The sequence below is a fragment of the Triturus cristatus genome, chromosome 1_1 (assembly GCF_964204655.1).
Source record: "Triturus cristatus chromosome 1_1, aTriCri1.1, whole genome shotgun sequence".
Classification (NCBI taxonomy): domain Eukaryota; kingdom Metazoa; phylum Chordata; class Amphibia; order Caudata; family Salamandridae; genus Triturus; species Triturus cristatus.
In genome coordinates this window covers 78,998,692-79,022,106 of record NC_140579.1, presented here as the reverse complement: position 1 = coordinate 79,022,106, position 23,415 = coordinate 78,998,692, and the positions used below count along the sequence as shown (strand labels likewise).

General features: G+C 47.1%; 1 protein-coding gene across 1 annotated transcript in view; it reads right to left on the bottom strand.

Annotated features, from left to right (window-relative positions):
• Nucleotides 1-9,555: 9,555 nt before the first annotated feature.
• LOC146869494 (keratin, type I cytoskeletal 12-like) overlaps nt 9,556-23,415 on the bottom strand; it is a 387,487-nt gene continuing 373,627 nt past the window's right edge. Inside the window, exons 4-9 of the mRNA XM_085600156.1 lie at nt 16,314-16,458; nt 14,227-14,385; nt 13,996-14,121; nt 11,468-11,685; nt 10,862-10,917; nt 9,556-9,668 (exon numbers count right to left, since the gene is read on the bottom strand). Of these exons, the coding sequence (XP_085456282.1) occupies nt 9,571-9,668; nt 10,862-10,917; nt 11,468-11,685; nt 13,996-14,121; nt 14,227-14,385; nt 16,314-16,458 (802 nt within the window). The 3' untranslated portion in view covers nt 9,556-9,570. The remainder of the gene's footprint in view (nt 9,669-10,861; nt 10,918-11,467; nt 11,686-13,995; nt 14,122-14,226; nt 14,386-16,313; nt 16,459-23,415) is intronic.

Below are 23,415 nucleotides of genomic sequence, written 5' to 3'. Positions count from 1 at the left end.
ACCCTTCCAAGCTGGATATAGTATGCATCAGAGTGCTGGCACGAGGGGCGTAGTCAGCCCTTCATCCTTCCAAGGTTGATACAGTTTGCATCAGAGTGCTGGCACGAGAGGCCTAGTCAGCATCTTATCTTACCAAGCTGGATATACTACACATCAGAGTGCTGGCATGAAGGGCCTAGTCAGCATCTGATGCTTCTGAGATGGTTATGGTATGCATCAGAGTGCTGGCATGAAGTGCCTGATCAGTATCTTATCCTTCCGTGCTGGATATAGTACACATCAGAGTGCTGACACAAGGGGCCTAATCAGGATCTAATCTTTCCAAGCTGAATATCGCATGCACCAGAGTGCTGGCACGAGGTGCCTAGACAGCATCTTATCCTTCTGAGCTGGATATAGGCGCATCAGAGTGCTGTCACATTGGGCCTAGTCAGCCCTTCGTCCTTCCAAGGTTTATACAGTTTGCATCAGAGTGCTGGCACGAGGGGCCTAGTCAGCATCTGATCCTGCTGAGATGGTTATAGTATGCATCAGAGTGCTGTCACAATGGGCCTAGTCAGCCCTTCGTCCTTCCAAGGTTTATACAGTTTGCATCAGAGTGCTGCCACGAGGGGCCTAGTCAGCATCTGATCCTTCTGAGATGGTTAAAGTATGCATCAAAGTGCTAGCACGAGGTGCCTGAATAGCATCTTATCCTTCAGTGCTGGATATAGTACGCATCAGAGTGCTGACACAAGGGGCCTAATCAGGATCTTATCCTTCCAAGCTGAATATAGCATGCACCAGAGTGCTGGCACGATGGGCCTAGTCAGCCTTCCGCCCCTTCAAGGTTGATACAGTTTGCATCAGAGTGGTGACATGAGGGGCCTAGTCAGCATCTTATCCTTCTGAGCTCAATAGGATGTGCATTAGAGTGGCGGCACGAGGGGCTTGGTCAGCATTTTATCCTTCCGAGCTTGATATAGTCTGCATCAGAGTGCTGGTACGAGGGGCCTAGTCACCATCTTATCCTTACAAGCTTGATATAGTCTGTATCAGAGTGCTGGCATGAGGTGCGTAATCAGCATCTTATACTTCCAAGCTGGATACAGTGTGCATCAGAGTGCTGGCAAGAGGGACCTACCCAGCAACTTATCCTTTTGAGCTCAATAGTGTGTGCATCAGAGTGCTGGCACGAGGGGCCTAGTCAGCCCGTCGTCCTTCTAAGGTTGACACAGTTTGCATCAGAGTGCTGGCACGAGGGGCCTAGTCAGCCCGTCGTCCTTCTAAGGTTGACACAGTTTGCATCAGAGTGCTGGCGCGAGGGGCCTAGTCAGCATTTTATCATTCTGAGCTCGATAGAGTGTGCATCAGAGTGGTGGCACAAGGGGCATAGTCAGCAACCTATGGATGTTCTGGAAATCTTCTGCATGCTTACCACAGCCAGATTGTCTGCAGAAGGGATGACAGGACTAGCTCGCCTCACACCCTTCCGAGCTTGATACATTGTGCCTCAAGGTACCGGCACGATGGGCCTGGTGAGCCTCCCATCCTTCCGAAGTCGATACAGTCTTCTTTGCCGTCATGACTAGATAGATAGATAGATAGATAGATAGATAGATAGATAGGCAGACAGACAGACAGACAGACAGACAGACAGACAGACAGACAGACAGACAGACAGACAGACAGACAGACAGACAGACAGACAGATAGATAGATAGATAGATAGATAGATAGATAGATAGATAGATAGATAGATAGATAGATAGATAGATAGATAGATAGATAGATAGATAGATAGATAGATAGATAGATAGATAGATAGATAGATAGATAGATAGATAGATAGATAACACACTGCGCACCTTAGACACAGCACCCCAGTTTTTTTTTAACCTTCATAACTCTGTAAAGGAAAAATGGTTCTAAAGTACCGGCAGCATTTTGACTTGCTTTCTTCAAATAAACATCAGGAACTTGGTTCGTCATGGCTTTGGAATGTTATCTTCCTTGAGAATCCCTTACCCTATAGTCTACCTGCGTCTCATGAAAGTGCCCGGCCTTAGGACCGCTTATTTTGTACATGCCAAGCGTGCATCGCCCATAGGGCTGAAAGGGCTTCAGCGCCTCCCGTCGTGTGTCCCAGCCCATGCTGCTGCAGCACGATCTGCTGTGGGCTATGCTAGGCAGTGTCTGGAGTGTCCGGCAAGCCCAAGCTTTTCACAGGTCTTTAAAGACCATTTGCATATTTACATACCTTTGTAAACTGGTCACCGATGCTTAGTTTTTTTTCTGGTTCCAGTACCCCTGGACCCCCTTACATTTGTATTTTACATTTACTGTCATAGTGTAAGAATGCATTTCATGAAATGTGGCAGTGGGTTTGGAGGATTGAGAGGATTTCACCCTTCAGCTCCTGTTGCACCCTCCTGACTTCAGCATGCCGAGTGCGGCTGTGTTACCTTCATAGCTCCCGGGGTGTCATCGTTTGCCAGCTCCAGGCCCAGCACTTTCTGTGCCTCCTCAAGGGAGTGAACCGAGTGGGTCACCTGTTCCCAAACGAAGGACAAACGGAAGGGGTGCCCCCAGTGATAGCGTGTTCCTTTGTCGTGTAGAAAGGCAATGACCGGTCTTAGGGCTTTGTGTTTTTGGAGAGTGAGTGGGGACAAGTCCTGTAAGATTACGATCTGTAGACCCTCATAGGCTATGGTCGCTCTGTCTCTGGTGGCCGCCATAATGATTTCCTTCTGTTGGAACGAGTGGAGGCATGTGAGGATGTCCTGTTGTTGCCCCGGGTCGTGGTCCGGCCGCCCAGCTCGGTGTGTGCGGTCCAGCACAATTTCTTTCCCCTCCAGCTGTAGTGTCATGTGTTTGAAGAACCGGATCACCCACTCCTCCACTTTACACCATCAGCGAGGAGAGGAACTCCCTTAATGCGGATATTGGATCTTCGGGAGTGGTTTTTAAGGTCTTCCAGTCGGAGGAATAGCTCCGCTTTACGATCCTTTAGCTCCAACAGCTCCCAGGTTTGCTCGGTGATCTCCTCCTCCCGTCGATCTCCACTCCACTCCAAGGAGTCCACATGATCCCCAAGTTCCTGCATCTCCGCTCGGACCTGCTTTATATCTGCCGCAACCACCCGGCGCCAGCCAGCGAAGTCATCTATGAGGGTCCCAAACAGTAGCTCTAAGAAGCCACGGTGATGGGCTCGTCTGCCTGACTTCCCCCCGGCTCCATGTCCACCTCTGGTCCCAGAGGGCCTTGCTAGTCTGTCTTCTTGGACCCAGGCATCTGTAGGAGGTCCTTGATCGACAGGTGTGCGGTCATCCTCAGGGGCCCTGCTTCCCTGGTATTTGCGATATTTGACTCAGGTGGGCCACCCCAGCTGCACCCGTGCTTTGTATGTCTGCGGTTTTGGACTATATGGCCTCCTCGAACTTGGCGCTGTGACCCCTTTCCAGGGTCAATGGTCCTTGGGCATCCCTCAGGCCACTCACTCTCCGTGAGCCTGTACTTTGCCGAAGCTGAGTCGATAATGACTAGCCGGTCGTGTATGGAGGACCCTGCACCTCTCTGGGCCTCACAGTGCTCACCCCGCAGATCCGGGTGGGGCCGGGGGAACGGGGCCCAGGACTAGGTCAATTTGTCTTGAGCAGCAAATCCCGTCTCCGGAGGCCGCTCTCTATCTTTGCTGGCTTATGGCATCCAGTGTCCCAGGGTCCCCCCGGAAGCCCACGTGGTCACCCTCTGCGCTGAAGGTCCGCCGCGGTCTTGGTGCGGGCCAGCGCATCCAAGGCAAGCGTCCCCAACGACTCTATGCGCTCACCTTCGATTTCCCGCAGCACCAGTGGCGACATGTTATGGGACAGACACCTGAGGATAGCGTCTCCGAAGCCATCTCGGGCCGTGATGCCAGGCTCAGCCGCCATGATGCTCCTGTGTTACCTCGGGGCTCTTTAACCTCCAGCACGGGTTCCCGCACAGCTACACTGCTCGTTGTGATGTCGTGTTCAGCAGGGTGCCGGCTCTCACCGCAGGTGTCACTGCGCCACAGGGAGGGGCATGCTCGGGCCTCCACGGCCGATGGGCTGGCGCTCGGCCCGGCCACCACCTGGGCCTACGTCCGTTGCACAGAGCCGATGCGCAGCCCCGACAGCTCCAGGTGCCAGATGTTACGGAAAGTAGCGGCCATTGCAGAGGCCGCCCGGTTTCCCTCAGGCGTGTCGGGACTCTGTCGGGTGAGGTCACAGCTTTGACCTTGCCAGAGGTGCCTCGGCAGACCCGCTCAGCCCCACACGGGCCGCGCTCCACACCCCAGCTGCGGCCTACTGCTCGGAGCTCCGGGGCTCCTGGGAGCACTCTCGCAGACTCACCAGTTTTACGGTGGACCCCACTGTATGCAGGCCCTTTTCTGCTTGAAGAAGGTGGCAGGGAATGGCAATAGTGGGTCGGGATTGCGTTTAGATGCAGTTTTTTGCAGCCATGGCGAGCGGAGCTCCCAGAAAACGCTACTACTCCGCCGCCATGTTGGCCATGCCCCTGCCCGTCCAATTTAGATGCTGACTGGTAATGGGAGAGAAGATCGCCGTGGTCCGTCAAACTCTGCCAGGACTTTGCTCCCCTCCCCTACAGTGGGATGGGCTCCAGCAGGATGCTGCAGAACTTCATCCAGGATTCCCGTCCTCTAGATTTGGATGTGAGCTGCTTCAAAGGGAATTCCAGCGGGAATCCCTCCTAGTTTTCGTCAGCAAAATTGAACGAAAAGGGATGAAAACTCACCTTTTTTAGGGGCATTTTGTCCTTTACTCCTACGTCCAGGTCCCTCCTTACCTGCTGCATCTTGATTGCAATGGACCGGCATCCCATTTTGATGGATCTGAAGGTAGGTGTTTGTGGTGTGTGAAGGAATACATTGCATGGTCTGTGTGAAGGTTGGAGGGGTGTAATGCAGAATATGCAAGATTTGCTCACTACACATAACCTACATACACATATGTACACACACAACATATATGTGTCTTAAGTGAATTAAAAATGTTACTCATCTCCCTACGACCACGGTTGCCACCCGTGAGTACTTCACTGACAGGACACCGCCAGCCCAGTGGGAACATCAAAATCTGCTTGGACAGACCCACTCCCTCACTACGCAATGGTGGGAGGTTCTCCAGCACAGAAGACCGCTGCCACAGCGGCCTACTGTGTATCGCGTATACATCTAAATACGGAGGGGGTAAGACCGTCAGCTCGGCAGAGTACTCAGTCCTGCCGCCACGACAGGTCACCAGTTGAACCGCCAGGATCTAAATCAGGCCCTTAATGCTTCATAGAAACCTATTTCTTCACTTTAAATTTATCCCATTTAAAATAAAAGACTGTATTTTCAAATATAGCTCAGTGTCTACTGGCCACATTAAGAAAGAAATCAGCTGTTTGTAAATGGGACACTTTGAAATTTGAGAAAATTAAAATGGAGAGTTAACTTCAGGGGTGGCTCATGCATAGAGGCAAAGGGGATTTGACCCCCCCCCCCATAGCAAGCCACTACATCCCAGGCTCATTATTTTTACCAATGTAAATACTTTCTCCGTACCTCCATTCACTTTCCTTCGTTACGGTGTGGGGTACGGTACTCTCTCCTGCCATGCGGTGAGTGGGTAGGATGATTAGCTGTAGCTGTGTTTCACTGAAATGCGCATGTCAGATTGACTGCTGTTTTTGTGGTGACCAGTTTGACATGCGCAGTTCAGGTTTCTACATTCAAGGCTAACGTCGAGCTGCGTGAGCAGAGATAAGGCCCATTATTGTTATATGCAGCGTCATTTTCGCATGCCCTAGCCAATCCTAGCACTGCTTTTGTGCTGCTTAGTTTTAGAAGATGCATGAGAGCAGTGCTTGGATTGGCTGGGGTGCTCGGGCCTTCTGTTCCCCGGGTCCAGGAAGTACATTGTGACATCCAGGCAGTGCAAGGCGGGAGATATGATCTTGAGAGCATAACTGCACCTGAACCTCAATCAAGGTAAGAACTGTTACAACTTTCATGTAAATTTAGTAATATGCCGCATTAAAAAAACATGTTGCAGAGGCGTATTTTGCTTATAGGTATGTAAGTATTTAACCTTCCAACCCACCACTTTAAAAGCTATCAGACGCCACTAGTTAGCTTAACTAATAAGGTAACACGTTTTCCCATTTTGTTCTCAAGTTGACAACAAATGCTATCTGCAGGGCCTGATAATAATAATGTAAAATAAACACAGCCTTACCTTAACTTTAAAAGGAAAATGTTACACTTCGTCATTGACTCTGTGCCTTTTTAAAAATGATCTCAAGGCTTCGAGCTACTCCGAAGGTGTCAGCAAACTTCTAGTAGTTTGTGATCGTCAGATTAGAGGCACCGGATCTGTGAGTTCCCTTTCTTAGATCTCCATCTCAGTTACCCGTACAGCGTAACGCGCCTCGCCAAACTCACCGTCGACAATGCTTCATTCCGCCTGCTGAATTGGAGGAATCTGGCCACTCCATGGTACTCTTCGATCACTCTTCTAACGCAGAGTCTGCCTAAAATCTGTCAATTGCCATGTGCCAGACCTTTTTCCCACAAGGCTCCAGGAATGCCAGCGTGTCGCATCTAAAAGGTATATTGACTTAAAGTGTCGCATTTAAGAACTTAAGAGAACTAAGCACAATTTTACCATCTAAAGTAACAGTATTGTGTGTTTTTGTTCTTTAATGGTCTTGTGGTAAATACTTATTTTTAATATAAAAACCTGTGTGGTGTCCGTCTGTAGTGTTGTCACTTGATTACTGTATGTGGTCACAAATGCTTTACACACTGCCTCTGAGATAAGCCTGTCTGCTCGTGCCAAGCTACCAAGGGGGTGAGCAGGGGTTATTTTAGGAGTGTACCCTCTTACCCTGACTAGAGGCGAGGGTCCCTATTTGTCACAAGTGCATACCTGTGCCAACTAGAGACTCCCAAGTCTAACAGATAGGATCTCAAAATCAAAGCTTTGGAGTTTTTACTCATTTTTCTTAATCACGCTTTCAGTGTCTGCAATAGAGATTCACAGACAAACCACAAAATATCTTTTTTAAAAAGATGGGTTTATTGGCATGGGTTGAAAGCTTTTAACTGGGAGTGTAAATCTGTAGACACATTGCGTTCATTCATTCCCAACACAAAGCTAAGATGGGAATGTGGGCTAATTCTGGTTAAGTCCAGGTATCTTGGAATGGTGATACTTGTATCGAAAGAGGATTATGGACTTGCTCCTTGGGCTGAGTGCTGGTCGCCAAGGTCCCATCATACATCCAAACACCCTCGAGCATCTCCTTCTGTACGCCTTAGGAGTAAGCAACGGATTGTTCAATCAGGAAGCAGACAGAATAGGTCTTATAGAGAGGACAGGACACCGCTGGTCACAGTGGTCAGCAGCCTGAACTGTTCAAAGATGTTCTTTGAAGCAAGCAACCTAGATTTCCACCACAGGAAATGACTGGGTAGAAGGGAAGGCAGAAACTGTGCGTAAATAGCTCACTTCAGACTTCTACTTTAGATGGAAACTCATGTATTTGGGACAGCAAAGGGCAGGAAAACCAGGGGGGGAAGTATGCAAAGTCACTACTCAAAGGGCAGAGTCGTGTCTGTTATTTAGGGAGACTATAGGAGTAGACATGTGGTACTTGTGCATAGATTGCAGAACAATGGAAGAGTGTATGATGGGGGATGTGTGAGAGAAAATGCACCCTACTATTCTAGGGATTGGAACAGGTATCCGGCCAAGAAGAAGATCATGCACAAGCATTGGCGCTCAAAGGGCTCAGCGCAGGATACAATCCACAAAACCCTCATGGCACGTGGCGTACAAATGCAACTAGGGGCTGGTGGAGATTTTCAACTAGAGGCGTAATGAAACAGTTTAATGTAAAGTGTGCTATAATAGTGATAGCACACGTGCTGTCACTCACTCATCACTCGCTCACTCACTCACTCACTCCCTCACTCACTCACCGACTCACAAAAGATAGATTGCTTTTCACAGATACAAAGACGACTCCAAACAAACATGTCATGCTTGCAAACAGAAATACAATTTATTTCGAAGAATTGCAGGAACAAGTAGGTTCGGCATAATAGCGCCCAGATCTTTTGCTGAACTAGAGACAAGTAAGCCCTTGAAGCTGTAGGTGAGGTCATATAATCTGCTGGACACAGGCGCTGACCCCAACCCTCCTGGCTGCCCTTCAAGTTTGGCTATGTCTATCCTGGTAGAAGCTGCAGAGTTAGAACACTCACCAAGGTCTAGAATTGAAATTGAAGGTCTACGCAGAAATGGAAAAGAAGCAGGAAGAGTCTGAGGCCTTCTCAGTTAGAGGCTGGTAGATGGGCTGGGTTTTCCCCACCCCTGGAGTTACCGATACCAGGGGAACAGCTAATCTCCATGGGTGGGGAAAATCTGGTCCTTTACAAGTGGAACTCTGAGGATCCACTATGAAATGTGGAATTACGAGGGAAATAATAGTTCTCGGTCAGGTTCTCCTGGTCTACCCTCATTTTGGGCCAGACTTTCACCTGTAGATTGTGGCTGCCTTCAGCTGCCATATACCTAGGTGAAAGTTAGGAGGTCTAAGATGTTCCCATAGATCTCATAATTCCGATGTGGCTAGTAACCGCTGTTTCAATTTATAGGCCTACTCCGAACGAAGGCCTTAGTGGTTTAAGTTGTACAACTTTTAACTAGGATTTGTTAAAAACATAATTTTTGTGAGACAATGGAAAAGGTACACACTTTGGCACTTTAAGAAATTAGGAATGATTAATTCCCAAAGCCTTAGCTTGGCTGTGAAATGTTCATGGGAAAAATATTTGGCTATATAATATTACCCCTAAAATATTTCTCTTTGTGGCAATTGAGTATGAAGCCAAAAGTAGGTGCAGCTTTTGTTTTTCTCTTACAAGAAAACGTCTATTAGTGGAATGTCTGGTATTTTTGAGACACTGTAAACAATGAGGTTCATAAAGTTTTAGGAACAATTTCTTGAAGTTGGGCTAGACCAAGATTCAGGAGTTGAGCAGCCCAAAGACAGCTGATGCTGGACAATTTCTGCCAATCTGTCATCATCTAAGAAAGAGAGATAAATAAAGAGAGACAGAGAGAGTCTGACAGGATAGCAAAGAGGAACTTGGGATAAATGCACAGCAGGTATGCTCTGCATTAATTAAAGGAAGCAGAGAGAAGAGAAGAGAGGGAAGTGGTTGTAACCTATTTGTTGAACTTTTTTTCACAGCCATCTATGACTATGTTTTTCGCTACTCCAGTTTTTGGGATAAAATCACCAGCTTTGCAATCACAAAGTAGGCAAAGTTTAAAAAATGACTTTGAAATTGCACAGTTTTCAACTTTGTCCACCCTACTCTTGGATTGTACCTTTCTATAGCAGGGCTTGCAAGGAAGGCACTAAAGCTTAGCAGTGTAGACAGCGGTGTGCTAAATGTGGGGCTTCTACCTCTCTAGGTATAGGCAAATGACCTTAGGTATTCCATCTAGTCCGCAGGGTCAAAGGCGGCCATTTTACTTTCCGAGGTTACATTGGTACTACTGCCTCCTTCACGTTTTCCAAGATCACTTTTCCATCAATCACCTCTTGAACTATTGTCTGGACCTTCCTTGTTTTCTGTTGACCTAGAAAGATAAAAGATAGTGCATGAGACCCAAGAACGTCATATGTATGGCAGAAGAAAAGGCAGGCATTCTTCGTGATCATCTTAATAATTGCTTATCTCCCTACAGATTTTACTTCGCAAAGCTACCCAGGCTTCGGTATGCAAATCTGAGCCATAAATGGTAGACCATCATGCACTGCTCTGGGGATGCCAAGTTTGCAAGTTCGCTGTTTTGCTGAACGCCTTTGGAACAGTGGTGATCTGAAATTGTACTACATGATATTTTCGAATATTGTTTCCATGCACCCTGGCATTGCACACTGCAGGGTTTGGTGGTTTTTTTAAAATAAGAGCGACACTGCAATCGAGACAGGCCTCGCGTGAGGGCTCTGATGTACAGCACATTTGCAGAAGGGGTCAGAAAAACACTGGACATGTGAAATATACCGAAAGATTTATTTAGTCCAACTCAATATTGCTCTGCGGTTTTCACTCCCTCGAGGCAATTTATTTCATAGAACAACAATAATATGAAAATGCACCTAACCACTCATCCCCTAATTTGAAAAATGTAGCTAAATACTACTTCCTAACAGAACCGCCATTGGCCAATAGGTAGAATTTATTTTCAAGGGAGATAGTGTAAGATTTCGCATCACATCCAGATGGGTCGCAGCCTTGCCTGTTGTGTGACACTGAAGCTAAGGTGACCTTTGGTATAAATTGGCCTCAAGGGGAACATCATAAAGGCTTCTGTCTTAAATGGATATTTGTTTGTGTGGCTGAGAAAATGACATCTGTCCTGGACTTACAGACATGACCGTTGTCCTCAAATTCAATATCATTTCAATCAAACCAGTCAGGCTTGGCCAGCTCTTCCACTTGTCTTGCAGGCATAAATGAATGATAGGAGGTGATCCATGGGAGAGGCATTGTCCGTTGTCCAAACACAGGTTTGATGATCACCTCTACATTTTGGAGGTAAAGCTGGAGAAAATTCAAGTCTTACATTCGGATTTCTGGTCTGCTTACATCTTCAAGAAACAGAGCAACCATTCATGGTTAAACTTGGCTTCATGTAGGACATTTTGAGCAGTTCTTGGCCTTATCCCTTACAATAGCCAGTTGCAGAAAACAATTATGGGTCAAAGGAAGCTGCAAACAGGCAGCCTTTGGGAATATGATGTCTGACCGTCATCAAAGAAAACTCACCTGGGCTTTGTGCCTGGGATCTCAATTGTGACCTCGACTGTGAACTCGGGAAAGCCCTGCAAAAAATGAATCTAAATTTACAAGCAGGAACTTATTGCAGTAGTGTTAGACGGCCAATGGTAGAACGTGTACAGCATGGCTCAAGTGATATAGACACCTGGACACAGATGTAAGCACTTGACTGTGCATAGAAATTACATATTAATATTACAAATTACATATTACATACAAGTATGGTTTTTCACATGTAGCAGTAAAGAATAAACACATTTGCTCTTTAGTTTGCGTAATAAATGATTGTACTCCCCTTTGCAACCACTCCAGTCGGGAGATACCATTTCACACTAGAGTTCCTCACCCCACTGCCCAAATATTGAATGGAACCTTCTTGCTGAATGTTATGATCTATCAGCATTTTAAAAATTGATCAACTGGGAAATAGTTTTTTCCAGCATTTCAGGGATTATAATGAAATGTGAACCTTCTCCTTCATAATCCAGCACTTGTTATAAGCAAACCAGCTCTGTGTTGATGGCGGGCAACAAGTCTATTTGCCCTCTATTGTAAGAAGTCAACAGCGCAATGATGAGTTGCTCATCGACTTACGCGCCATCTTCATCCAGGAGCCGTCGGTAGGTCTCGATCTCCTTGTCCAGCAGGGTCTTGACATCCAGGAGGTCTTCGTAGTCTGCACACTGCTTGGAGGTCTCACACTGGATGGCGACTAGCTGCTCTTCCACTGCGCTGATCTGGACTTGGAGCTGGGAGAGCTGCAGGCAGTAGCGCCCTTCTGTTTCTGCAAGGGTCTCTTCAAGGGATTTATTCTGTTGACAAAATAACAGAGAATGAAAAAAAAGAACAAAACTTACAAGGAAAAGTATGGCATGGCAACGGATAACAAGGACTGGAAAGGGAGGCACAACCAATGTCAAGGCACAACACAAACAGGCTCTTTAAGACCCCACGGTGGGCCCTCGCTCCTTACAAGTCAGCACAGCCATGGCCTCCTCACCCTTTACAGTGGACTGCCAGCTGTATTTAGAACGGGAAACAACCTTTACAACGCAGTCATTACATCGCACTACATTTACAACGCAACATCCTTTACAACGCATGACACTACAACGCATGTCACTACAATGCAGGCATTACATTGCATGTCATTACAATGCATACCATTACAACGCATAGTACCCCTACACTATCCAACACTTACTCTACTGTTGCACCCCCGGGAGTTATAATAGTAATTTTTACCCCTACACTATCCAACACTTACCCTACTGTTGCGCCCCCTGGAGTTAGAATAGTAATTTTTACCCCTACACTATCCAACACTTACCTTACATGCAATGTAATGGTATGTGTTGTAATGGCATGTGTTGTACAGGTATAAAGCGATGTAATGGAATGCGTTGTAAATGTAGTTTTAAAACATTTGTTGTAGTGGCATGCGATGTAAATGTATGCGTTGTCAAGGATGTTGCAACGTAAAAACTGCGTTGTAAAGACATGCGTTATAAATGTATGTGTTGTAAAGTCATACATTCATTTAGAACAGCTGACCGGGCGCATTGGTTGGTGCGGCTACTTAGCAATTTTTTTACTTTTAAAGAATAAACTCCCAAACTGGGAACTTCCGCTTGCAAAACTACAAATAACAATGGTCTGACATACAGGGAGCATTTTCCTATGTTTGGGCGCTATTTTGAAATGGCCCTGCCAGAGAATGACTCACCTGATGGTTCCAAACACGTAATTATAGTGGCAGCCACCTGCTCTAAATAGGTTGGGTGACTATGACCCTATATCCCTCTGGAGGACGTGTCATCAGGTCAAAGGTTTCAAACTACAGAGGCAGCTGATGCTCCTCAGTCAGAAACCCTGTGGATTCTACACCTCTAAGTGGGGTGCAGCAACAACAATTACGATGGGGTAGGAGTACCGCCATTTACAATAGCGCACCCACTTCTGCAAACTTCAAATGAGCCCCCAAAAAGTCAAAGACCAAGGCAAAGATAAATAAAAACCCAGATTGCTAAGGTGGAACCAGGAATACCATAGGAGTCAGAGGAAAGTCAAGAAGTTAAAGAAATAACTATGAGGGGCAATAGACAGCAAGGCAGAATAAAGGAGGCATGGACCATCTAGGAATGGAGAGGCACAACAAAGGAAAAGGAAAGCCAAAGACAATCCAGCAATGGCAAAGAATTAAAACCCACACTTGAGCCCTTCGGCCATTTAAATAATGCAGAGGGAGCAAAGAATGTATGGAGAAGCTATCTCGGGAACAAGGCATCTCAAAAGATAGAAATAAATACGTTTTGGTGGTTTAGGCAGGAGTAGACAGACAGGCCTACTAAAATTGATTGTGCTGGTCAATTCTTTTTAGAGGACTATTTAATTTTACAGTGAAGTCAGGAAATTTCCTTCAAGCCATTGTTTTTCAAATATGGAATGTCGGTTGAAAAGCAAACATTCTTGTCCAATGCGTCCCCCTTAGAATTCCACCTTATGGAGGCTAAGTATTCATAGGGGCTGATTACGACTTTTGAGCGGTCACGCCGGCTCGCCACCGGCACAGCTGCGCCAAAGCTGCGAAAGGACCTCGGACCTGATTACAAGTTCAACTCGTGCAGGCGTACGGTCCTTTTGACTTTCCCACGGTGGTGCCAGAAAAACAGGCACCGTAATGGGTAAAAATGTTGCAACACAGCAAGGACTGTGAAGTCCATGCTGTGCTAGACCTGGGGGTGCAAGCAGACGGGGCAAGCAGACGGGGGCGCATGTTGTGTCCCCCTGAATGCATCCCCATGGTGGGGAGAATGGGGGCCCTGTAAGGCCCCCTTTGTTTTCCCACTGCCAGCCTTTTCATGGCAGACTTGTGCCCATGAAAATGCTGGCGGTGGGAAAACTCGTTCTATGCTTGGTGGGACCACACCACTTCTGCCCAGCATATTGCATAGGCCCTCCACGTGCTACCACCAAGGAACGGCGGTTCCCTGGTACAGAAGACGGTCCACCACCAGAACAACTCGGAGAGTCGTGATCCGGCAGACTGTGAAAGTTGTAAGTCCGCTGCCCTCGTAATCAGGCCCATAGTTCAGACATTACCAGGGTCAGCAGTCGCGTACCGTGGCCAAGGCTGCCCTCAGCTCTATCTCCAAGGCTTGGAGGCCGCGCTTGAGGTCACAGATCTCACTCCTGCCTGAATGCATCTGGTCGCTGCCACAGTCCATTTCTTTGTTCAGGTCCATGCACTGGGGGGCGAGACAGAAACGATAGAGAACATTAAAGAAATCCAAGAGCATGTAGACTTTGGTAAAGAAAACCCTCCTCCTTCGTTTTTCTGTCCCTGCTTTTACCGCTTCGTTGAACTGGCATTCGGCTTCTTTGCGGTTCTTGTCGGCCATGAGTTCATACTGGGTCCTCATATCATTCAGGAGCTTCAGCAGGTCCACTCCTGGAGCCGGGTTTATCTCCACACTCAGCTGCCCGCCTGCTGCCTGATGTCCTTTCATCTCCTGGGCATTGGGACACAGAAAGTACAGCTTAATGACTCCTTTTGGTCCAGCATGAGCCTAGCCCAGTCTGCGTGTTGTGGCATCAGTGATAGGCAAGAAAAATAGTTCGTGAATATGCTCGTAAAGGTTTTTAGGAGTGTGGGTTTTGTGTTTGTGAAAGGTGTCAGGCTGATTGCAAATTTCCAATTTATTCCTCAATTTTGGCAAATTGAATGCTTGTCTAAGTTTGGAGAAGATACAATGATACATATCTGCAGTACAATATTGGTTAATTTGCGTCTTGACTAATTACTGATAACACTATATATTCATACATAGAAGAAAAATTCAATATTCAATAAAAAATGTAAACAAAGTTAAGACAATTCTTTGAAGCCGAGAGCCTCATTTATGGGGTTTTTGCCATAGGGCAGCGCAGCAGGCCGGCAAACGAAAAAGGCAGGAATGCACAGTATCTATTAGAACGATGCATTCCTGCCTTTTTCCCCTGCGCCTGCGTTGCGGAGATGATTATTTTTGTGCAGGAAGGCAACCCTTCCTGCACAAAAACAATCACAAGAGGCTTTTTCCTCTTTCTATGTGTGCTGCAGAATGCGGCACACATAGAGAAAGGAAAAACGAGGAGAAATAAAGATGTTTCGCCTCGTTGTACCTCCCTTAGGTTTTTACTGCTGCCTCAAACTTACGATTTCTCGTAAATCTGGGAGAGTATCAAAAGCCATGGATGTTGCTGGGAACGCCCTCAGAAAAACCCACTGCACTCCCCTTTAAGGCAGAAAAACGCATTAAAGGGGATGATATTTACGAGGCAGCATTAAGCCAAAAAAGTGGCTTAGTGCTGCCATGTAAATATGGAGCAGGCTCCTGCATCACGGAACGTCAGAAAAAGTGACGTTCCTGCGGCGCAAGGGGCCTCCTAAATGAGGCCCGAGAGGCTTATTTACAAACCACTTGCGGACATTTTTTGCCACCGGAGCTTCACTTTTGTGACACTCCGGAGGCACACAGTGCAGGCCCATATCTACGAGTCCACAGAAAGCCACCCAGCATGGCTTTTCATGGCCTCGCAGATATGGTGTGAGACAATGCATCGCAAGTCACTGCATCGCTTCACACTGCGCCGGGGAGGTCTGCCATGGGTGTTGTAGTGGGTGTTCCCACTCAACGCCCATGGTATTTGACACATTCCCAGATTTAAAACGTAGTGTAAATGGGAATGCGTCAAAACCATATGCCTCTCCAGGGCAGGGGCAACAATTGTTTTTGTGAAGGAAGGTGTCCCTTCCTACACAAAAACAACCGGACTTCAATGCAGGCGCCCTTGTGCCATGGCGCTAGGATGTCTGTATAAGCGCAAAGCTGTCTAGACAGCGCCAGTGCAAAGAAAAGGACAGGGATGCATAGTAGTGCTGTAAATATGACACATCCCTGCACTTTCCTTATGCTGGCGCAAGCTGGCGTGCGGCACTGCATTTCATCATTTTGTTCTAAATGTGCCCTTGAATGATCATAGAAGCCTTTCTCAGAGACACCGACGCACAGCTGGCTTTGGCATCACAGTTCGCCCTGAACATCAGGTACAAGATATCACTTTGCATTTCTTCTCAAAGAATACCAGGGCATGAAGGAGGAGAGGTGGGTGTGCAAAATACCATTGCTTGGGCAGGGCAAAGAACTGTATCTGTTCTAAGACTGCAGGTCTCAGAAAAGATGCAGACTTTTCCAGACAGGAGGGTGCCTATAAACCCCTGGCAGGACTGAGGCAGAGGGAGACACGTCATGTTGCAGGGTAAATTAACGCCTCATCCCAATCCTATGTTCTATGTGACGGCCCTGGTGATATATATTGGTTTCTCTAAAGCCAGTCTTGCACACAGGCATTGCATGCTCACAGCGTGTCGCGATAGCACTCAGAGACCCCAGCCTACCTCCGCGTGGTTCTTCTTGAGGGCGGCTAGCTCCTCAGTCAGGCTCTCCTCCTGCACCTCCAGGCTTGGTTTGTCCAGCCTCAGCTCATCCAGGACTTTATGAAGACCATTGGTATCCGCCTCAACGCTAATGCGCATGGGGCTGCTCGTTCTCGAACCCGGAGCCAGAGATGGACAACATGCCAGCACATTACCAAGCATATAACCAGGTGAAACTCTTAGCACCAAGCACATGTCATTAGAATATCACACGTGTTCTTTTGCTTTCTAGCCAGAAGTACACAAAGAAGTCCTATTAATCTAAATCGCCACAAGAACAATATATTCTAGCAGAATCTTCTTGGGATCTGTTGTCATATTTACAAAGTCTCTTACATTTTTTGAAACAATTTTTGCCATCTCTTACTCCGCCTACAACTATGTTCAATGTTTTTGCAAATTATTGTTTTAGTCAGTGTAAAAATGTCACCTTGATATTATCTTACAGCCAGGTTTAATATTCACAGCTTCAAAAATGTGCCTATGTTAATTTATAAATGAAGCGTTTCTGCGCGAAAGGCTGTGCAGAGTAACACGGCAGTAAATAAGGTCATCTAAGTTTCTTAAAATCAGAATTAAGTTGTCATCTGCTAGGCCGGAGTCTTAGGTCTTCATCCTCTTCAGACTCTACTGGCCCGATTGGCTCATTTTAGGTACTATGCTTAAGACAGTCTTCATTAAGTCTGTCTCGCTAACGACAAGAATGACAAACCATCCTTTGTAAATTAGGACTGTCTTTCCTGGTTTAAAAGTGTCTCTTAGGCAAGGATCACTAAAAATCAATCCCTCTCCTCTCCTACATTGGCTGGAGGCCTACCTAAGCCCTTCCGCTGTGCAGATTCTCAGCAAGCAATGCTCTGCCTATCTCTCACACCGTGATTACTACTCCCGCAGGATTCACAGGGGGTAATACTGCACCCAGAAAATACTAATACCACCATGTGTCGTATTTAATAGGTGTGTCAATGGGGAGGATAGCAGTAATAATGGATGTTTTCCTCAATTCTGGGGTGTGTTTACAGTTTTTCCCCAAGACAAACTTTGGCAGATTTTCCATGGAGAGATCTATGCAGCAAAACCCATTTGGTGTGGAATTAGGTCTTGTTAAACAACTCGTTCCATAAGATAGACTCCATATTCGTTGGACAGGTGAGTTGTTGAGGGAAGCGGGGATGAATGGTGCAATAAAATGAAACTACATTACCTATAAATTATAGTACTGATATTGACAGCTTTTCTATTTTAAACATTTGGCATTGATCATAACCGCTCAAGGGTACTGCTGTGCTGATGTCTGTCTTGATCTTCTGGAACTCTCCCTGGGTCTCTTCCGTCCATTTGAAGGTTGTTTTATCCCGTCGGAGTTGACGTAGGTGGTGCGTCTTGGTAGCAAAGTGGGGTACGAATTTACTGTAGAATTCGGCCATGCCTAGGAATGATCTGACTTCATCCTTGGTCCTAGGGGATGGTGCATCCCATATCGCCTTGATATTGGATTGTTTGGGTGTGATACCCTGGTCGCTGATCTCATGCCCCAGGTATGTAACTGCCGTCATCCCAAACCGGCATTTGTCCCACTCTGCTGTGAGCCCATTGCGTTCCAAGACATGTAAGACCATTGACAGCTTGGCATCATGGTCTGCTTTACTCTTCCCCATTACCAGGATGTAATCTTGGAAGTACTGGACTCCCTCAACTTCTTTGAAGTGTCTGTGCATGAGTTTTTGGAATACCGCCGCTGCTGAGGCTAGCCCGAACAGCATCCTGCGAAATTGGTAGCATCCAAACGGGTTTATGAACGATGTCAGTTTTCTGCTTGTGTGGTGTAGGGCTATCTGGTGGTATGCTGATGTGAGGTCAATGGTTGAGAACCATTCCACCCCTTTAGTCATTGCCAGCATTCCGTCTATCCTCGGTAGTGGGAATTTCTCTACTATTATGTTCTTGTTCAATTCTCTCAAGTCCACACATAGACGCACCTTGCCATTCGGTTTCATTGCTACCACCAAAGGCGCCAACCATTCTGCGCTGGTGATCGGTTCTATGATGCCATTTTCCTCTAGTCTGCGTAACTCCAGTTGTACTTTCTCTCTGATTGCCATCGGAATGTTCCTTACTTTGTGACACACCGGTTTTGCTTCCGCTCGGAGTTCCATCTTGTGTGTGAACTTAGTTAATTTCCCAACCTTGCCACCGAACACTGTGGGGAATTCTTCTTTCAGTTCTCCTGTGATTGGTTGTTGTTCTTCACCTGTCATCAAGACTTGCGTGATGCCTCCCGGGTTCAATTGAATTCCTAAGTCTCACTGGTCGATCCACCCTAGCACCGAAGGGCCCTTCTCTGCTACATACAGTTTACATGTCGCGGTCCGCTCTTTGAGCTCGAACTTCAATCTTCTGTACCCCAACATGGGGATAGGGTCTTCCGTAAAGGTGACTGGATGGATGTCTGGAGGTTCCAAGTGCTTCCCTAGGTGGTCTTTGAAGTATTCCTCCCATACCGTTTTTTGTATTATGGTGTACGGAGATCCTGAATCTGCTACCATCTTTATCTGTATTCCTCCTATTACTAGGTCACACTGGGGTTTCTTGGGACAGTTGCAGTCTATTCCTAGTATGTGTTCTTCGATGCACAACACTCCGTCGTCTTCCTCTTCCTCTGCACCGTCCTCTTCAGTTTCCTGCGCTACGTACTTGACTGCTGTTCTCTTTTGCTTTCGGCGACACACCTTCTCGTAATGTCCTATTATCCCACAAAACATGCATTTCGCTCGGAACGCAGGACACCGTTTGTCGTAGGCTGGATGAGACAGACTGCCTCACCGGTAGCACGTGTTTTTGCTGTCACTGCTCGCCTTCTTCGCCGGTGCCGACTTGGGCGTCCATTTTGCCTGCCCTCTCATGTCTCCCATTGATCCTTTGTTCTTTTCTGGTGGTTCCACTTCGGTGACCTTGTTCACCATGGGTCTGACTGTTGTCTCTCTTTTTGCCGCTTCCGCGCATCTCTTTGACAGCTCTGCCTTCTTCACCATGGCTATCACTTCCTTCAAGGTCGCCTCTCCATTTACCCACAGCTTGTCCTGGATCGTCGCGTTCTTTGTGTGCATTACTATCTGATCCTTTATGAATTCGTCGTGCAGCACTCCAAATTTACACGTGGCCGCTAACTTTCTCAGCGCGGCCACATACTCTTCTACCGACTCTCCCGCTGCCTGTTTCCTTTGTTGAAAGTTGTATCGGTCTATGGACGTGCACACTGCCGGTCTATAATGCTTGTTAAGATCGTTGATGGCATGTTGGAATACGTCATCATCTGCTGCTTTTCGTGGCATAGGGACTATGTTCTTGGACACTCTGATGCCTTCTGGGCCTAGGTTGTGAAGTAATATCCTCTTCTTTCTCTTACTTGGAAACGCTTCTCCATTTTCATCTTCTAGGGCTTCCAGATAGTTCATAAAGTATTCTCTCCAGTCTTCCCACTTCATCAACGGGTCTCCTGGTTTCGGCAGGAATGGAATGGGTGTCGTGAGTGAGGACGGTTGGGCACACATGTCTGCTCTTCTTACCGGTGACCCTTCTTCACCCCTTGGGCTACCTGGCGCACTTTGCCTTAGTGTACGTGGGGGACTCTGTTGCCCCTCAGCTCCACCTCCTTGTCTATGTCCTGCTTGCTCCGCCAGGGCCTTCGGCGGTCCGTCTGCTTTCTTTAAACAGGGACACAGGGCTGAGCGCTGCCCTGTCGCTGTCTTGGCCTGTAGTTTATTTCTTGTGGGCCTTGTCCTTCTGTGCAGTTGCTCTATCTGTTATCCCTTGCTTCGGGATGTGGGTGTGTGAATCACCGTCCTTCCGCCTTTGCCGGTGCTTTATCTGCTATATTCTTTCTTTCGTGTGCACTGTGCTTTGTGCCTTTTTTTTTTTTGCCTTCCCCTCTGCCGCGCTCTCCTTACTATTTGTGCCTGCTTGGGGGTCTGTGCTTCTTCGGTTACTGGTTGGCCGCCCACGTGGGTTCTGTTCTCAGCCTGGTTGTAGATCTGTGCTCCACGTCCCAGTCTCGTCGCCAGTTGTAATGTTCTAAGCCCTCCCCAGGTGGTAATGACTTCAGCACACGTTGTTAGCTGATAATGCTATATTTATTATACTTATTACAATATGTAAAGGAGAGCGCCGGGAGACGTCCGATCTGCACCGTGGCTCCGCGCTCTCTGCCGAGATCTAAGATGGCCGCCGCGTCCTACGTCATCGCGCACACGCGAAGACTAGAACGCTACACTACAGTCAGGGCTTAGAAATCTTCCTCAAACATGCAAAAATACTACTGTATTGTAAACCTGTCTCAGCTGGTCCAGTCCTTGAACTCCTACAGATACAGCCCCTACTTTTCATTGGGCCTTTTTCGGCACTATATCAACCACCGACATAAGCGTTGATTTGTCATTCCTGAACATGCTGGTTGAAAAGTTGTCAAAAGTTTCCAAAACAGTTTATAAAATAGGAGTGAAAAGCTCAGATTCATTTTACAGCTTAAAAATGTTCTTTCTTCATTATCTTTCGCTTTCCTTCTCTTTTTACTTTCTTTCCATCTCTTTTTTCTTTCATTCCTCTTGTTCCTATTGTCTACATTCCCCACACTCTTCCTTTCGTAAAAACCGACTTCGAATAGGCCTCTGTCAGGAAGTGGGCCATAAAATGTACAGCCTACAACAAGGAACCTCAGAAGTGGAAAGCCTTTTGCTGATTCTTTTCCCTTTGTTGTGGCTATCTCCTGAGCCTTCTCTGGAAGGCTTGTGACACTTTCTGAAGCACGACACTGTACACGTCAGCGCGGTGTCCGTGTCTTAGGGTCAGAAAACCTTGAGAAGCACTGGTGGGATGTGGAAGCCCACTCTCTTAATAGGGCTCCCCATTGTCGCCTTAAGGACTGTTAAGGCCCCAGGCAAGACACGTTGTGGGGCACCCATGTTTATACCGTCTTCAAATGTGAGTGGTTACTTTTTTAGGTCTCGCGTTAGCAGTGCATGCGCTGCATGCGCTGTCTCAGCGAGACTAAAGTAATCTGTATGTTGGCTGTAAGTCTGTGGAATTTCTCCTGCCCCTTGTGATTTGTCTAAGTCTGGCATTGCTGTTGTTATCTTTGTTTCTGTTGGCTGTTGAACCGATGCATCACTTCCGTTTTATCGGAAGCAGCACCGACCAACTACTGTTTTATTGCGCTGTCTGGCTTTGTTAGATTTGTTTAGGGACTACTTGATTTTTAAATTACTTGCTAGGGCGCCCGCTTCAGGTACATCATGTGTTTCATCATGTGTTTATGCAAAGCTTTTTTTTCTTTTGATGCCTCGCGTCCGCTTTACTGAGATGCGTTTTACGAGCATGAGAGGCATGCAAGTGACTCACCGCCATCCCCCACTCCCGCCGGGTTCGAGAACAACAAGACTTACCCATACCGTATCCAGGCAAGGGGCGGGTGAGCAACGATCAACTCCCTGGCGCACGTCGGGAACAACCCTCAATCTCCGGCTTCTCTACTCTGTTCCTCTGCACCAGTCTCTTCGTGCCCCTGCTCCTCGCTGCTGTGGACATCGTCCGTCTGTGTTTGGGCTGTCACTGGGGTGCCCCAGCTGGGTCACCGCTTGTTTTTAGAAGTGAACGGCTATTTTGGCAGATTTATTTGTGTGGTTATGTAGATGCGTGAGTGGGTGAATGCGATAATAAATCATTGGTCAAATTAATAGCATAGGAAGGCACAGTGAAAACCAAAGGCACGGGGTTGGCAAGGCAGGATACGGACAGTTGGAACGAAGCGAATGGGCACAGAATGCCATCGAGGACATATCCTCGTGCACAGCTTTGAATTGTAGACCACAGTGTCCGCGTTCAGCAGCTCGGGTTTTCTAAAGGATACGACCTTTACCAGTCTGTGTACTTTCACAGTTGCAGCTGATACACTGCGGTTTGAATGGATGTCGGGCAGCTTTGCTCTGGCAAGGCTAAGCCGTCCCCCGCAGCACACAGGAGAGTGAAAGCCTTCTAGGCCGGGGTCTCTCAAACTGCAAACTACATTGTGGGAAGAGAGATATTTTTTAAGACAAGCTGTCTTTTGGTCCCAAGGTTCAGTGCGGCTGCTTCTAAGGTCTTGGCATTGTGAATGAAAAAGTGCTTCGCCTCGACTGGGGTAGTAAGCGTATAGAAATGCAATTACAATTATCTACACTCTGCCTTTTCTCAGCGTCTCCCGCCTCTGGTAGCAACATGTTTAGCTCTGTTGGAGGTGCCTAACACTGCAAACATTTGCCCTACCAATGCAGGAGCTAGTCCTTCCCCACATGCGTGTATACAATTGCCCCTTCTATGTCCTTGTCACCACCTTTCTCCTAGATATCTGGTGCACTTCCTGAGAGGCTGGTGACTCTAGACCCTGACCTCACAGTGGCTAGCATGGCAGCATTGTGTTGATATGACGCTGTGTACGGCGGTTGGGTAAATACCGCCGATTCATGTTCGAAGTTTGACATAACACTTAAATTAATAGATTTTCCTAAAGCGCGCAAGGGAACAGTGTATATCTTTAGTGGGAAGACATCTCGTAGAAAATGGAAGGATGTCTCCGAGCAGCAGCACCGTGCACAGCCCTTTCAGTCTGGAGCTCTTTCAAGTTTCTGTCAGGTGTACTTGACATAAGCGTCTAACTCTGACCTTACCAGTCTGCGCGCCATATATTCGTTCCTGTTTGCAACCCTATCATGAGTAACATTGATCAACGTAAAATAAATAAGCTAAGTATATTGATGAGTTATTGCACCCTCTTTTGCGGTCTTTGTGTAACTTCTAAGAACCAGGTCTGTGTGTAACCTGCAGGTTTGATCCTAGATTCCCAGTACCTACATACACTTGGCCCTTGAGTCTTAATCCCATAACGTGAGTCCCGTTAATTATGTAAAAGCAACACTCGTTATTTACAGCAGCGTGGACCTCTTAGACTGCAGCAGGAAAAGCAGCATAAAATCATCACAATTAAGTGATCTATAAAAAGTACACACTTAAAAAAGAGCAGCTTAGCGTGATT